This window comes from Xenopus laevis, chromosome 9_10S (assembly GCF_017654675.1).
Source record: "Xenopus laevis strain J_2021 chromosome 9_10S, Xenopus_laevis_v10.1, whole genome shotgun sequence".
Classification (NCBI taxonomy): domain Eukaryota; kingdom Metazoa; phylum Chordata; class Amphibia; order Anura; family Pipidae; genus Xenopus; species Xenopus laevis.
In genome coordinates this window covers 64,696,240-64,714,188 of record NC_054388.1, presented here as the reverse complement: position 1 = coordinate 64,714,188, position 17,949 = coordinate 64,696,240, and the positions used below count along the sequence as shown (strand labels likewise).

The 17,949-nt window shown below is 34.9% G+C and overlaps 1 protein-coding gene across 2 annotated transcripts in view; it reads right to left on the bottom strand.

Annotated features, from left to right (window-relative positions):
- Positions 1-17,949, bottom strand: part of csrnp3.S (cysteine-serine-rich nuclear protein 3 S homeolog) — a 69,346-nt gene that overhangs the window by 28,088 nt on the left and 23,309 nt on the right. The window contains exons 1-2 of one of the 2 annotated variants that reach the window (XM_018238838.2): positions 11,379-11,956; positions 297-467 (exon numbers count right to left, since the gene is read on the bottom strand). In XM_018238838.2, the coding sequence (XP_018094327.1) occupies positions 297-444 (148 nt within the window). In that variant the 5' untranslated portion in view covers positions 445-467; positions 11,379-11,956. Of the gene's footprint in view, positions 1-296; positions 468-11,378; positions 11,957-17,949 lie in introns of those variants that run through there. The other variant, XM_041578636.1, reaches the window with a different exon arrangement.

The following is a 17,949-nucleotide window of genomic DNA, read 5'->3' as shown; positions in this document are numbered from 1 at the left end:
TAGTGACTATGTCCTCAGTGAATTGCCTAAAATGCCAACTTTATTTTATTTATTTAACTAATGCCTAATATCCATTCTAGCCATAATACAGAGCAGTTCCACTGCCACGTCACCCACCAGAAACAACCACATTTGCATTGTACATACCATTGAACTGGGCAAAGCAGTTATAGTGAACAACCTGTATGTCTACTACAAAAGGAGAAAATATTAAAGACATAAAACATGCTTAGAAATAAATTATTCAAGATTAATGAAAAATATTATTTAAGACTTTATATATATATATAACATACGTGCAAAGTGATTTGTGCTGGATGGATTAACACTGTCGCTACTGTCCGCACTCTCACTGCTGGAAATGTCATCATCAGATTCCTGTATAGAAGAACAAGGTGAAGAGCCTTCTACTTCTTCAAATTTCCTCTTTAAAATTCCGCTCATAGCTGCAATGCTGTTGCATATACCTGCAGGAATAAGACAGAGTGTGTGAACTGGCCGTGCGTAACAGACAATCTGCCGGCTGTAACTATGGAAAATCTGAAACGAAATGGGCAGTTGGGATTAGATTAGGCAAGCCGCAGCATGTGGAGATAATCCAAAATTCTAAATAAAGAGTTTGCTTCCATTCACGAAAAAAAGGGCACAAAGTATATCAAAAACAAAGCCACTTCATTGGTTCTCTATAATTGAATGCCGAGCTTATAACTGCAGTGAACCAACTTCACTTCACTGCTGTTAATGGGACCACCGAGGCAATGGCTTAGAGAGGAAATCACCGATTCCAGAATATCATGTTTGCTTAAAGAGCAAAGACGAAAAGGAAAATCAGTGATAGTATTAGAAGATGACAATATCAATAAACCGCAAACAAACAAGTAAATTCGTAAGCACTACTCATGATATACTTTAATGTAGTAGGTGAAATATTTAATTTAAAAATGCTAATGTTATACAGTTCATTCAAGTCTTAAATCCCGATTCACTTGGCAGCCTGTCTTGTAGGAGTTATTTGAGTTATATCCCTGTAAGCCCTACGAACATGATGATTCTGGGTCAGTTAGAAACATAGCTATACTGTTAGGCATGTAGGTAACAGCTCCTGGTTGTTGCAAATCAAGGGTTTGAAGCATAGACCTGAACCTTGGGATGTCTGGATTGTATGGCTTTTTGATATATGTATATATCATGCCTTTGGGTGCATCTTCCCTAATGTAAACCTTCTGCTACCCTTACTAGTTAAGCTGCCCTTTTATGAACTGTTGGGTTTGTGTTCCAGACCCTAAAAATGCACTGCATATTTAAGATAAGGCCTGGCTAGTGCTTTATAAGGAATTGGAACTATTTACTTCTCTTTTGAGGTTCTACATCTTTATATGAAGGTGTATTTAGCTTGTATGGTCAGTATGTCATTGCTTGCTGTGTCCAAGTCTGTTATACTCCACTTATTCATAGAGTATTTTTCATAAAGAATTCTGAGCCCAGTCTCCTAAAGGGAGAAGTCTGGCATATAAATTTAATGACAAATTGGGAATTTTATTCACCCACGCCCAGGATGTTTTCAGTGTTTTTCATAAACATCACTGCAGCAAATGCAAAAAGCTATGCACTCAGAAACACCTTTTGCATTCCTTTGCTACAGATTAACGTGAAAAAGAGCACAATTAGTTCCTTCTGTGCCACAACAGATGTGTGCATATCCTGGAGGAGAAAGCACTCACAGTAAATTATGGTTGACCTTCTGGTTCTCCTCTCTCTTCTTTCTATTCAAGCAACACATGAATGGCTGTAATCCTCTCAGCACTGCTCAAAGTCTATCTCACCAGACATTCTGGGCATTAGCATTGGTCCAGATGGGAATGTGCAATATTAGTATCATTCCGAATGCCAAAAAATATTACATTGATATTAATCAACGTTTATGGGACTGTTTTCACTCTTTTATGAATGCCCTCTCCTTTATCATACAATAGCATTGTCTCTTCTTTAACATACAAAATCACTTACAATTCTTGAAGAAAGCTATAAGTGGCCCTTACACTAGTGGCACACACCAAATGGTGAATTTTTCAGAACTTTCAAAGGTAGTTGCAAAAGTGGTTATCACATGACTATAATTATTCAGTGGATGGAGTACTGTGAGTTATGCTTAAGAAAATCAACAATGCTCCATCGGTTCTTTATCACAATTGATAATATCACGTGGGTAGTGGACAGAAGGCAAGCACTAGATACTGGACATCCAGGGGTCCTCAACATTTTTTATACATGAGCCACATTCAAATATAAAATGTCAAATATGGTCTGTTATTGGTACCCCTTATGTGGACTGGCAGCCTGCAGGAGGCTCTGTTTGGCAGTACACCTGGTTTTCTTCAAACCAGAAAATCAAGCACCTGCTTATTTTTGGACTGGTAACAACATCCAATGGATTGGCGAGTAACATGTTGCTCACAAACCACTGGTTACAGACCACTGGTTTAGACTAATAGCTGACCACAGAAACAAGTTTTCAGCAGTGTGGTGATGCACACATTACATAGCTTTGTTGCTCTACTGAAATATTCTTGGGCTAAAACCCCCAGCATTCTACAACATTACATCATATTATAAAAGAATATGCATGATGGGACAACAATAGGTATGGTTTCCTAAAGCAACACGGATCATGCACAATTAAACCTCTTTGTTCTTTTTTGACAGTCTCTTCTTGGTTTCATAGAGGTTGCCCCTCAGCCTGGCACCATTAAATCCTGTGTACAATATACACAAAAATGGTAATTTTGAGATGATTATATCCCTTTAAAACGTTCACTGAGTGTATTCCCTGGAATTTTTTAGTAAGCATAAACAATGCTTTAAAAAGGTGATTTCAAGATTAACAACGACTATCCATATGTGGATGTACTGTATTTTGTGACATTTTAGGATTTGAAAGTTTGTAGATGTAATCAACGTCAGAGCGCTTACCATAAATTTCATGCAGAACTCCATTAAAACGAATGCTCGGGCTTGTTCTGTGCTATCCTAATGAAGGGATAGATTGTATACAGTATAGGAAATATCAGGGTGATTATGAACTGTTCAAATAGTTTGGCCCTCAGATCGACAATTGGATCATAATAGGTGCATACAGTGTGCATATCCATCAAGAGAGGATTGCATTATTGGGTTGATATGGTCCTCATCTGTTGCGATTTTTATACTTTCAAGGAGAACAAATTCCATTTTACTCTTGGGGGAGCCAAAAGTTAGGCACCCCAAGTGACTAATTTTACTTACTTGCCCCCCCCTTGGGTGGTGCTCCTATCAGCAGAAAACTGCACCAGTCTGGGGTTCTTCTAGCGAGCACCAATGGAGAGATCCTCCTCCTGTTACTTCTGGTCTTCTCACAGCGCATGCGCAGTAGAGCAAAAAGCCAAACTTTAATCAGGAAGAGGATCACTCCATGGTGCTCACTAGAAGAACCTCAGGGGGTGTCAGGTAAGTAAAAGTAGTCACTTCGAAAATTTGCCCAAATGCATTGAAGTCTAGGCCAAACAATTTTTTTGAAGTGACAGGCATCGCAACAAATTTTATTTGAAGCAAAACACTTTTTTTTCTTATTGGAGTCTGTGTGCGTCATTTTCACTGTTTTTTACTAGGAAAAAAAGTTTTGACATCTCTACTGGCTAGTCCCAGTAGATTTACTAGTAACGGTGTAAAAAATGTCACAGAACCAATTGTTGGTCCAATTGAGATAACAATCTACTGTAACTTCACTGCTCAAATCAGACGAACTGCCCTGCTTGTTGGCCAAGTGTAATGGTCCTCTGGATATATGTTAGGGAACTGCAAATTAATTTCAATTATTGCAATGAAATCAACTCTTTCTAGCATGAAAATCAGTCATCAGCTCATACTGTACACGAAACCGTTAATGTCACAAGAGAATTTGGCCAGAAATTTACCATTATCTTTTGACAACAACAGATCAATCTCTCCATTTTATAGTCAGCATTGTGCCAAATACACTCACAGCTTAAGCATCTTCTAATTTTATGGACCAGTAAATAGAGTTTATTAAAGCATACTGTGTTGTATTTTGCATGTTTATATTCTAACAATTTATTGGAGAACTGAAGGCATGAGAAGCTTCCTCTGTTATTTTGAGTACAGCAGAACCCATAGAAAATTGTCAATATACTGAATATATAAGTAAAAAGTTCTCAATCTTTTCACCTAGGGTTAGCTTACTTAAAGGGGGACTTCAAATTCAGATGAAAAGGTTCAATTAAACAAAGGAGGAAAAATTATACTTTAATTCCATTCCCATTACAGTAAGTAATGGACAGGGTGGCGTATAGCAGCCTTCTGTCTGTACCTGTTGCAGGGGCAAGCCTTTAGTTACAATTCTTTGTATACATTTCTGACTGTGATGGACACTGCCTGGGCTCTCTCAGATCTGGTTTCATTGCATATCAATGGAAGGGTCTGGTAGCCAACCTTTATAAAGCAAAGGCAAAGCCAATCTCTGGAAAACTGGAGCAGTGTTTGTGGTCTTCGGGATCAGATTCCATTGGATGTTATGGTACTAGGCATAATACGCAGCCCCCTAATGGACCAGGAAATCAGCTGTATACTTGTATTCTTTTAGCTGTGTCTTCCCTCTGACTGGTATGTGCAGGGGACTTCTATTTGCATTGTGGAAGTTTGTACTAACATTTGCTTGTAATCCGTTTATGGTTAATTGGCCAAATCCTCTTTCAGCCAGAACACACGATGAAAGCTACTCCAACGTTCATCTACCCCACATACCTATAGTCATGTCTTTTTAGAGAGATAACTTGATGATACAAGCTATAAGTTTAGACCTCTCTATTCCAGTCAGAGATCTATTAAACAAAGGGTATTTTTGTGAAATATGTGTTTAGTGCGCAAAAATTTGCAAAATTGGGCCTGGGCATGAAGTGACACAGAGATTTCAAGCTGACCAATATATGTTGTCTGTTGATTGGATGCCATGGGTTATTAGACCTGCAGCAAACACTACACCTTGTATCACATTACCCAGAAATCTCTCTCTCTAATTATAAATAACCCTACAGATGGATGCAACTTTTTACATTATACTGTGCATCACAGCACAACACCCTTGTTTTCCCACAGAAAAAAAATGTGTGAACATAATCTTTTTAAATGGAGTGACTTGGTGGGTCATGATAAGCCATTTGAGCCAGATGTCTAGATAATATGTGCTCCATCTGTATGTGGTTCAGCCTCTTCTTCTGAACCATTGTTCTTCTGAACAGTTTTGTACACAATTTTATGAAACTATATATACATATATATATACATATATATATATATAAAACAGTCCACGAAAGCACTCACAGCAGCCGCCATAGAGCGTGAATCAGCAAATCTTTATTTGTGCATGGTGAGTGCTTTCGTGGACTGTTATATTTAATTGTGGTTAGCACCCGGCAAATTGCTACGTGATTAGTGAGTACCGATAAATTCTATGTATATATATATATATATATATATATATATATATATATATAATCTTATAAATGATGAACCTGTCATTAAAAAAAGTATTAGCGTATACTCGTTCTAGATAAAAGGTGGTATAAAAATGAAATCCTTGTCTTTACAACACTGACTAAAAGAGAATCAGTGTAATATACATATCTGAATGTGCCGGGCCCTTTTTAAGTTAGGTGGTAATTTACTAAACTACAAATGCAAAAAACCCGAAAAATTTGAATTTTTTGTGGAAAATAAAACACAAATTTTTTGGAGTTTATTATATCCCAAGGATGGAAAAAAGTCAGAATCCGACATCTCAGACGTCGAGGTTGCATATAAGTAAATGGGAGAAGTCGCAAAGATCGGGGTATTGCACAAAAACCCAGCGCACATCAAAAAATCATTGGGACTTCTCCCATTGACTTATATGCAACCTCGACAGGTTTGAGATGCCGGATTTTTGCATTTGGAGTTTAGTAAATAACCCCCTAGTTGTCAGGGGTGGTCTAGTTGTGTTTGGAGGCATGACTTTTGAGAGCCCACTAGGACATTAAAGCTGGTGTCCTTAAAGAGATACTGACACCTGAAATTAAACTTTTTTTTACATCTATTATAATATTGGCTTTGCAAGCTACTTCTAACTTTGCCATAAAGTATTTGCATGATGCTTTTACATTACCTGTCTGATCCCCCATGTTCCTGTATGAGGGGGCTGCCATATTTGTGCAGCAGGAGTCCGTTAGCATTAGAAACTGTAACTAACAGGCTGAGATGGGACAGTCAGGTTGGCAAAGTCAGAGTGTCAGAGAGTCAGCCTTAGGAACTTCAACTAACAATTATATACAAAAACAAACCTCTCAGCAAAAAATTATATAGGTAACATTTAATGTACATTCATATGCTAAAATTCATTTTTTAGTGCCAGTATCACTTTAAAGAGTTCAGACAGATTAGTTGTAACACATGGAATCTCAAACATCCACTTGCTCATATGATCAACTTTATTGTGGCTCCATAGACAGCGAGTTAAATAGAGCAGGCTTAACGTGAACTCACTAATGAATACACACTTGGGGGGGGCTAATTTATTAATTGTGTATTTATGTTATTTCAGTATTTTGCAGAGGGTAGGTTATCAGTTTATTGTCAGTTTATTCAGTTGAATGAATTGTGTCATTAGGCATTAACAACACCATCTAGGTTTTTTTTTCTTAGTTTTAACTGAAGCAAGCCTTATCTGATATAGTAATTAAATAAACTGAAAATTATCTGACATTGACTGCCAGAAGACATCCACAATAGCTAACAAAACAAACAAAGAACTCAAGCGCTATTTTTTTTTCAATTCCGACTCTTAGGGCCACACAAAGGCCAATGTTCATAGCCATTACTTGAGAACAAAAAAAAAAAAGTTTAAAAACCAGTATAATTTGCTTAAAATATACCCTGCGGGAAATGGCTTTCCATAATTCATAGCTTTCTGGTTAATGGGTTTCCGGATAAGGAATCCCATACCTCTACTCCATTTACAATCTAATGTTAAAGTTTTAAAACTGAAACTGAATTATCCAGACAACCCAAAATTACATAAATCTAATTTTATAGAGGTATAGGCAGGATCCACTATCCAGTATGCTTGGGACATAGGGTTTTTTCTCAGATAAGAATCTTTCTGTACTTTGGAACACCTTTCCTACCAAACTACTTAACATTTAAACATTAAAACGTTTTAAAAATTGTTTTTTTTACCCCACATGTTTCAGAACTTTTCAGAGATTTTAGGATAATGGGCTAATGGAGAATAGATCCCATATACAGTAATTATTTTTAATACAGGTATAGGATCCGTTATCTGGAAACCCATTATCCAGAAAGTTCCGAATTAAGGAAAGACCGTCTTCCATAGACTCCATTTTATCCAAATAATCCAAAATTTTAAAAATAATTTTCTTTTTCTATGTTATGATAAAACAGTACCTTGTACTTGTTTAAAACTAAGATATAATTAACCCTTATTGGAAGCAAAACCAGCCTATTGGGTTTATTTAATGTTTATATGATTTTCTAGTAGACTTGAGGTATGAAGATCCAAATTATGGAAAGATCCATTATCCGTAAAGACCCAGGTCCCGAGCATTCTGGATTACAGGTCCCATACCTGTAATACAAGAACTGAATTCTCAATGTTAGAAATTGAATATAGCCATTTTATTTTTCTTGCACAGGTATAGGATCCATTATCATGAAACCAGGATAAATAAGGATTTCCTTTTTCAATGTAATAATAAAACATTACCTGGTACTTGATCTCAGCTATGATATAATGAAACTTTATTGAAGTCAAAACAAACCTATTGGGTTTATTTAATGATTTACTGATTATTTCATTAGACTATGGTGATCTAAACTACAGAAAACCCCCTTACCCCGAAACCCCAACATTCTGGATATAAGTATACCATAAATAAATCTTCTGCAGCATTAATAATAAACCATTGAATTGTATATATTGTATAAAATCACAACACATAACACTAAGTGGTTATTTAAAGTAAGGCTTTTCTATGCAAAATACAAATGTGATTTTATGGCACTGAATTGTTCTTTATTTCATAGCAGAGATTTTACTTCTTTGTTTATGTTAGAGTCACTATTTCATCAACTAGTCCAGTAGCTCCCAGTACTGACTCCTTTATGTGAATGTGAAAGAGTTAATTGTATACTTTCTTAATTAGTTTTTTAGAACCCTTTTGGTTTTTTTTCTTGGCATAGTGATGATAATCCCATAGCTATCTACACAAAGCCTAATTTTGACCTTCGTATGGGTCATAGCACTTTGGATGAACTATACCATTTCAGTGCAGCTTTTAAACCAAATTAGCTTAAAAATAACAGACTGCAAGCTATTATTTAAGATGTCAATTTCTACATCAGGGGCAAAATATAAAAAAGACCCGATATAAATATATTTATATTTGAATCCATTTAGTGCAGTCTGGAAGACAAAGGGTCCCACCCAAGCATGAAAAGGAGAGAAAAATCAATTGACTTTGATTTGCTAAGGTTTACATTCTTTTCAATGCGTGAAAATAATATCCTATTTATTGTAAGAAACATTGCATAATTCCCTTTTTCCTGTTTGCCATTCACCAAAATGTAATTTGAACAATGCACTGGTTCTCAGCAATGTTAATGACTGCAAGTTTTAATTGCACCATAATTTGTCATCTTTGAATGATCTGATTTTGAGTCTAATTTAAATGCAGTCAAATGCCATATCTGATATTAAACTATGAGAGGGTCATTAAAATGGTCTTGTTTGTTAAATTGCCCTAATTATTGCTGACAAATAGGTTGATTTTGTTGTATGTCAGGGATGTATTTAATATCAAACATTTCATTTTGAACTAATAAAGGTATCACAATAAAATATTTTCCTGAACTGCATAGTTTATCATTAGTCATTCTAACTGGACACTGACCTACATATCAGTTTCTCAAATGTATTGACTGTGCAAACCTCGCCTTTTAACAACAGTGATCTGTAAAGAATGATTTTTAAAACTCAATATTTATGCTATTTTTATAGAAATGGAGCAATTATATCAACTGTATTACTCTGTTCACAGAATATAGTGAAACAATGGCAATACTGGTGAGGTATCCAAGGCAAGTCATACAATTTAGCTCCCCAATGGATTTCACCTTTAATTTAAAGATCTGAGAACTCAATCAATATATCATCAACATATTTAATTAAATGTCAATATTTATGAAACTGCAACAGCACTAATAATAAAACACAGTTCAATATATATATATATTTTGCATGCAGATACAGTCCTATTGTTTTATTGTTATTATATGAATTATCTAAGATTATTATTTTAATCATGGCAAATTATACTGAAGATATAAAAGATATTTAACCCATTCATCCAAATAATATAATTAAATTTACTCCTCAGATCAAGGAAATCTAAAGCAATGCTACTTTTTTTTAATAACAAGATTGTCATACCGAGGAAAGAAAAATAAAATTGCATTAAAATTGCCAAGGGTAATGACTGATGCATGAACAATATTATAATATGGCTTTACAAAAGAGAATGAAATGATAACTTCATGGGAAACCGGCAATATTATATTCTGAGATAATTGCATCCCATTGTAAACAAAATCCAAAATCAAAGATGTTATTTTTATATTACTTTTGTTTATTATAAAAAAAAGATTTTATTTTAATTCAGTTTTTTTTATAATTATTTATAAAAAAGGGAAAATATTTGTAGAAAATATATAGGCCATATACAATTAAGCAGAGCTTAATTTTAAACATAATTAAAACTGCCGCATCAACCAGATTCATTCAGCTTTGTAACCTTTGAGCTTTATTACTCCTCCCCCTTTCTCTGCAGTTAACGCTACTCTTGTTGTTGTTTCATTTGCATAAAAATGGTATAGGCTTAAACTATTTAAAGGGGAAAGGGACAAAATTAAGTAGATATCTAAATCATGAGTTCAATTATTAACAATGCAAAAAAATTCTAAAGGATGCATTAAATGACTTGCTCTTTTATATAGAAATTGAATAAAATGCTTAAAGGAATTTATATGGAAAGTAAATAATTAGTGCAAATATTAATTGCAATTAATTCTTGGTACATACAGTATACGACCCATTATCCAGGATGTTTTGGACCTCGGAGTTTCTGAATAAGGGATCATTCCATAATTTGGATCTTGATATAAGTTTATTAAAAAAAAAAACATTTAAACATCAAATAAACCTAATAGGAATGTTTTGCCACCAATATGAATTCATGTAACTACAAGGTACAGTTTTATTATAACTGAAGGAAATAATTTTTAAAAATTAGAATTATTTGCTTAAAATGGACTGTATGGGAGATAGCTTTCCTATAATTCAGGAAAGAGATATTTATATATATCTATATATATATAACATTCTAAAATTATAAATGTTAAAATTGCTTATTATTTGAGTTTTAATGGGGACAACATTTGAAAATTAATTGTTCTCACATCACAATTGTTCATATCAGGTCAATGACACATCCAATTCATAACATTATTTTACAATGATAATAAAATTGTTAGTGTGAATATTGTGCTTTTCATATTTGAATTTTTTTTAAATAATTTTTAATGTATTGTTAGATATCTGTTACACTAATATGAGTGCCTGAGATAACAAAAATGGTTTTCAAAATAAAAAATATATATTTTATTAATATGGCTAGAAATCACTGATAAGGTCTGACTCTACAAATGTCATATATTATATTTTGAAATTAGAACACTTCAAAGTACAAAACTTCAAAGTACAACATCAGGTCAATGACACATCCAATTCATAACATTAATTTACAATGAAAATTAAATTTGTTAGTATGAATATTGTGCTTTTGAGATTTGAATTTCTTTAAAATAGTTTTTTAAGGTATTGTTAGATATCTGTTACACTAATATAGGTGCCTGAGATAACAAAAATGGTTTTCAAAATAAAAATATATTTTATTAATAGGATTCAGAAATCGTCAGCCTTTACAGGAAGAGTATAAACATAACAAAGAAGATTATTATCCATTACATTAAGTATCATGCTCCTAATCAAGCTGACATTTCAGTATAGCATTAGTCAGTAGTTTATTGTATTACAGGGGCCTTAAAATGCACTGTATGTGGTAACATATGACAACAGACAACACTAGCATAGAATGAATGCGAACAGCCTGCTATTAGCTATATTAAATGTCAAACTGCAGCAGATTCCCAGTGCTAATCTTCCTTCACTCGCTTGTGATTAAAAGCACCATAATAAAAACCTTAATATAACTAACCTGCTCAATGTGATGTTTGCCAATCCATAAGCTTGATATGCAGAAATTCTAATGACAATCCGATTAATGCTGATCACTGGTTTTAAAGCACAGCATTGCTGTGCTTGTTGGTTATCGTCCCTCTGAATGGAACATTCTTAAAATTTTCCAGCTCAGTGTTTTATTGCTGGGAACATATGCTTTATTGTTCACCGTCAAGAGCTCCAGTCGGCACAAAGACTCATTACCTACTGCTTGCAGAGCAGCCTCAGCCTTACTGAGCTTGCCTGTATGATGATCACATGGGACTCTTATCTGAGAAGCCAAGGCCTACCACTGCTTTCACTGTCTATGGATATTTTTTTTTATCAGCTGAGTCCTTACAAGAGGAAAGAACCAACAAATCCCCCAGGCGTTTGAAGTAATTAATCCACTACAAATCAGGAAAAACCCTCAAACAACATTTTTTCTCCACTTGAGGAAACAAAAGATATCTTAGAGAAATTTGTCAAATGAAGTCAAATTTCACAATGTTATTTCACATAACGATAACGTTAGTAATATTTAAAATAGACTATGATACAACATACTTTTTAATTAACGAAGAAGAAATGTTCATGTAACCATTTTTTTTTTTTGCAATAACGTTTTCAGTTACATGTCAATCATCAAGATAAAATTTAAAATTACAATTTGGGATTGCAACTTCTGAAATTCTAAAATTAAAAAGAAACATAAGACATATTAGATGTCTACACGGACAAAAATACTGCAGGGACAGTTGATGTAGTTTGCAGTTGAGGGAGATGGGGGGGAGGCAACCATGTCCACACACAAGATTTAATTTCAAAAAGTTGAGTTTTGTTATTTGTAGTGTTAATCACTTAAATAGCATTGTATCCACCCTTCTAAAGTTCTATAACAAAAAATGTTAAATGTTAGTTAACAGTGAGCTGACTGGCATAAAGCTGGTGAGGATGATTCTCATTGCAGAATTATCTTCCTTCTGCATTGAAGCTGGTGATGTCTACTTTGGAGAGCTAGTTCAAAAAGAGTAAAGCTGGCCATAGACGCAAAGTTCTGATCACACGAATCGAGGATTCGTATGATTTTCGGTGTGTGGAGAGTTTTGACATTTTTTGTCCAGCGGAGATCGGCCGTTTGGTCGATCAGACAAGTTAAAAGATTTCTGTCGGCTGTGGGTAATATCTCTGCATGTATTGCAGATCGTATGTAGTGATGGGCGAATTTATCTGCCAGGTGCAAATTTGCGGCGAATTTGCGCGATTTGCCGCCAGCGAATAAATTTGCGAAACACCCGCGAAAATTCACCCGCGAAAATTCGGCGGCGTAAAAAATTTTTTTTCACCGGCATCGAAATTCGCGAATTTTTCGGTGAAGCGAAACGGCGCAAATTCGCCCATCGCTAATCGGATGATTTTCAGAGGGAGACTGTCACTAGCTTTGGTTGGACATAACTTTCGTACGATTGCTGGCTTATTAAATCAATTATATCTGCTTTATTGTAAACTGCTTGTTGATAAGGAGAACCATGTTCTACAGACAGCATGGTGCCTTGTAGTGCTGGTTTCCTGAGTTAAGTACCAGCTGGAACACTATATGCAAGGTGTTTGTATTTATCCTCCCACCCTAAAAAATGATACAGACAGGTTAAATGACTTCTTTACTAGATTGACCATAGAATGTAATAGGAACCTTAGATTGTAAACTTTTGTGGGGCAGTAAATGCTGTAAAGCACTGTGGACATGTGTTGGCATGATATAAATAACAAGAAAGAAAGAAATACATAACAATGAAAGTTTTTCAAATAACAGCTTCCAAAACCAGAAGCCACAGGAACTAGAATTTTCATGCAATCTTCAAAAAAAGTTATGCATTTCAGAAAATTAGCAGAAAACAATGTGTAGTAATGAAATTTACACAATGCAGTTGTGCAGTGGTTAATAATACAGATGAATTCTGATAGTTGAAGGTTGTAGACAGGAATCGTGCACAGTAAGCAGATATTAATCCTCCCAGAGTGTGATTCTTCTCCAACATTCTTCCTGTAGCTATAAATAGATCTCTTTGTTGTCTTATATACTAAAAAATGCACACCTAATTCCCTTCTATCAGTACTGGGCATCTTCCCGTGAGCAATCCCATCTTCAATAGCATTAATTACATTGCAACAGTCTACTTGGCATTTTCTTATTTATTGTTTTATAAAGGTAAATTGTTGGTTGCATTGTATTAAAGGAAATCTAAAGCCTCCATAAAAGTGTCCCACTGCCCCCCCCCAGTATGTAACCAAAAACATAATTACAGATGCAAGGGAATTTACCAATAAGCAGAGGAGAAAAGACTGCCCTGATGGAAGCAATGATGACATTGTAAAATGTAAACAATCACATAGGAACTCTTATTCTGCAATTGCTTTGTGTTCGCAACCACCCAGACGGTATTCACAGCTAATCTTATGAGGGGTCATTTATGACTTCAATTGCAGTGTGCAAGTGCAGTTTCAGGTGCAAATCACAATATTTTTTCACACAATGCAAGGTTTTGACCCAGAATTCCAGTGTAATTACACGGTTGCGAGGTAGCAATGCATCTTTGAGGGTGGCAATAGCTCCATGGTTTCCCTGTGTCAATAGGCACGCTGTATGCAACTGCCAAGAGGAGTTGAAAAAGAATCCGAGGCACAAGGGGCATCTATGCACAAGTGCAAGGATCAGCTTCTGGAGCAAGTACCTTTAGTGAATGGCATTTATATATCCAATAAATGCAGCACGATTTCAGCGACTGTAACAGCAATTTGTAATAAAAAAGGAGACCTACTATCGGCTAAGTTTTAAATTCATTAGAAGTCACTTCTGCTGCACAGAGTATTCCAAGCAATAGCATTGCCCATTTGCTGCAGTGCAGAATACAAAGCACAGAAAGGTGCAGCGTCGTACATCTCCCAGTGCCTGCATCTTTATTGCACAAACTTTAGACGATGCTAAACATTCTACAGTACAGTTGACATCATGTGCTGACTTGGTTCAGTGATAAAAGTAAAACTGGAGAGCAGAATGCTTCGATCCTTGGTATATATTAAGCTTCATGGTGGTTCTGTTGTGCATCATTAATCTCACTGCTGATATCTCCAGATACAAATAGGCGAGTCAGAATAAACCAGAGCAGTACAATGAGAAATGTCTTTTTATTTTTCTCAAGCTAATAAAGGCAGCAGTCTCATCAGCTTGATGGGAATACCCTTACTGGCCGATGCTTCCTAAATTGTGACATTTTCATTCCCTCTGAGATTAAATATGGCCTCCAGTGAGCCAATTATAATCAGTCATGTCAAAGATATATTCCATGGGGGGGGGTGTAAACACACTTGCAGAATATTTTATTATTCAGGTATGTTTAGTACATTATTATTCTTTAAATGGGATCTTTAAAGGGGATGGTTTATAGCACCTACTGTAGAGGATATTCAATTATTCTCTATCTCAAATAGGTTTTATTATTTTCTCACAGTATTTGATAAAATATTTTTTAGTACTCCCCTCCCTAAATATTTTCCCTGCAGCAATCTGTTACTGTGACTTTAAAGGACATGTCATCTCCAAAACAAATATTGTACCTAATAAAAAAAAATATAATTCTAAGCAACTTTGCAATATACTATCATTACACATTTTCTATGGTGTTTAAGTTTCATTTTAGTTTTAATTTGTATTTGTATTGCTATTGAAAGTAGTGTTTGTCTGTCCCTTTCTACTCTCTGCCCTGGTGGTTCTGGCTTTTAAAACAATGTAACACAAGCCAAGGAACTGACAGAACTGAATTGCCGGAGGAGACTGGCTTTTGCAACATTGTTTAAAAACAACCAGGAGTTAAACAAATGTTGCTTCAATAGCAACTACATTCGCAAATAATGTTTAAAGCATTGGCAATTTTTAATCGATTCCTAATAGAAAGTTGCTTATAATTGTGTTTTCTTTCATCAGGCAAAGAATTATTGGGTTGACATGCTCTTCCAACCTAACAATTATAAGTTGTTATAAACAACGCTTAATGCTACCAGCCTAGGTCTCACAGCATGGATGTTTTGCCTTCAGCGGGAAATACATTGTCAGACAATGTAGCTCTTAAAAAAAAAACAATACTTGATTTTATTTCTTTTATATCTAGTACTGGATTTTTTTGATTGTCCATTATCCACCTGAACAAGTGGTCAAACCCTAAAATTAATAACTATAGGTATCATTTATGAATACAAGTGCAGTGTGCACAATTCATTTTTCAGACACTAATCAGCATTTTTTAATCATTAACTGGGCATTTTCCCCTGTAATTCCAGTGTAATTTCAACCACCCTGCAGTTGCATCTGCCACAGTTGCATCCGATGTATAAAGACAGAAGCATTTATCTACTCACATTCAAAATGGTATTTTCATCTCATTCACTGGGCCCAAGTCTGGTGTGCCTATTGATGTAAGCCACTGTGGGAACCCTGAAGCTACCATTGATGGATACATTAGTAACCATGCAGATGAGCAGGAACATGCTTTAACGCGTTAATGAAGTAAGTAACTACAGGTATGGAATCTGTTATCCGGAAACCCTTTATTGAGACAGCTCCAAATTACGGAAAGGCTGTCTCCCATAGACTCCATTTTATTTAAATAACCCAGATTTATAAAAAATAATTTCCTTTTTCACTAATGATAAAACAGTAGCTTGTACTTGATCGTAACTGACATATAATTAACCCTTATTGGAAGCAAAACCAGTCTATTAGGTTTATTTAATGATAGACTTTTCTTGAAGACTTACAGTACAATACAGTATGAAGATCCAAATTATGTAAAGATCCATTATCCGGAAAACCTTAGTCCCGAGCAGTATCAGCATCTAAGTGAATTTTAAACATGGGCAGATATTGCGGGGTTGTTGAACCTCTGGGCTGGTACACTACGTATAATATATATTTTTTATTCAGAATTTAGTTCTCTTTTAAATCTGAAAACTGAAATAATCTTACACAGTTATTTTCACCAAAGTGGATTATGAGCAAATATTTCCATCAAAAGGGAAAAATATAATTAGCTCAAGGCAATTTTAGAACTGCTATATTAAAAAAGCAAAGCAAATTATTTCAGGCAAGAACTTTATTGGTGCTTTAACATTTGCTGAAAACGAGAGACAGACAAAAATTATTTTGATTATAATCAGTATAAAGGGGAAAGTAAAATCATTTTCAACTTGGGGGAGAATAATTATATGCTATGAACATAACTAGGGTGCATAACTTGACATTTTATGGACTTATAGACTTATGAAATGCACAGCATGAAACGTCTGTATTATGTTTCTGGGATACACAGAATCTCTCTGGACGTAAGTGCTTCTAGATTGAGGATTAAGAGTTTTGTTCCCTTTAGTGCTTTTGTATTGCAGCTGGGGTCTCTATTGATGACCCTCATATGTTGAGCAACCTTTTCACCCTCTGATAAATATTTCCTTAAAGTGGACCTGTCACCCAGACATAAAAAGCTGTATAATAAAGGTACTTTTCAAATTAAACATGAAATCCAAATTCTTTTTTTTATTAAAGCATTCCTAGCTGTTGTAAACTCATTTAAAAATCTCAGCTGTCAATCAAATATTGTCTGCCCCTCCTCTATGCCTAGGCATAGAGGCGGGACAAGCAATTACTTTCACTTTCCATTCAGCACTTCCTAGATGTCACTGCTCTCCCCACATTCCCCCAGTTCTCTTAACCATTTAATTGTGTAGCCAGTGCATGGGGAAGGACATTGGGTCCCCCATTCTGGTGCACAAACAAGACTTTGGGATGATGCAAGACTTGCCTTAATAACAGTGTCCACAAAATGGCTCATGCCTGCCTTGCTATAATTATGAGTTCCCAGACTGATCGAAAAAAGATTAAAATAATTTAAACAGTGTAATTAAAGTTTATTTTGCTTGACTAACTAGGATTTGGAATAATTTTTTTAGGTGACGGGTCCCCTTTAAAAACCTATACAAGTGAATAAAGATCTAAGATAAAATGTGGTGAACTCTATTTTTGCTTTTTATTAAACAAGGCCATTGGTGTATCCAACTGGTTTTCAAACCCTTTACCCATTTTAAAGGAAATTTAAACCTTCTTTAAAACTGTTGTGCACCCCCTACCTTTCGAATTCATATAACAAACATAATTACAGATGCTAAAGGATTCTCCAGTAAGATTCATCCCTACTTGCCAATATTATACTGTTTTAAAACTTCAGCATGGCAGATACAATACCTGTTAATTTAATTAGAGCTTAAAAGGGTGTTTCGTCTTTAAAGGAGAACTAAACCCTTACAATTAATATTGCTAGCAATGCCATATTTTATATATAATATATATTATTTTATTATTATATATATAATTATATTATATATATAATTTAGTGAACAGCCTAAAGGTTCAGCATTTCTATAGTAGTAGTGATCCAGTACTTCAAAGTTGTCACAAGAGTTTCTCATTTTGAATTCTGTTAAGAGTGGCTGTAACACGCACATGCACAGTGTGCTTTAAACAG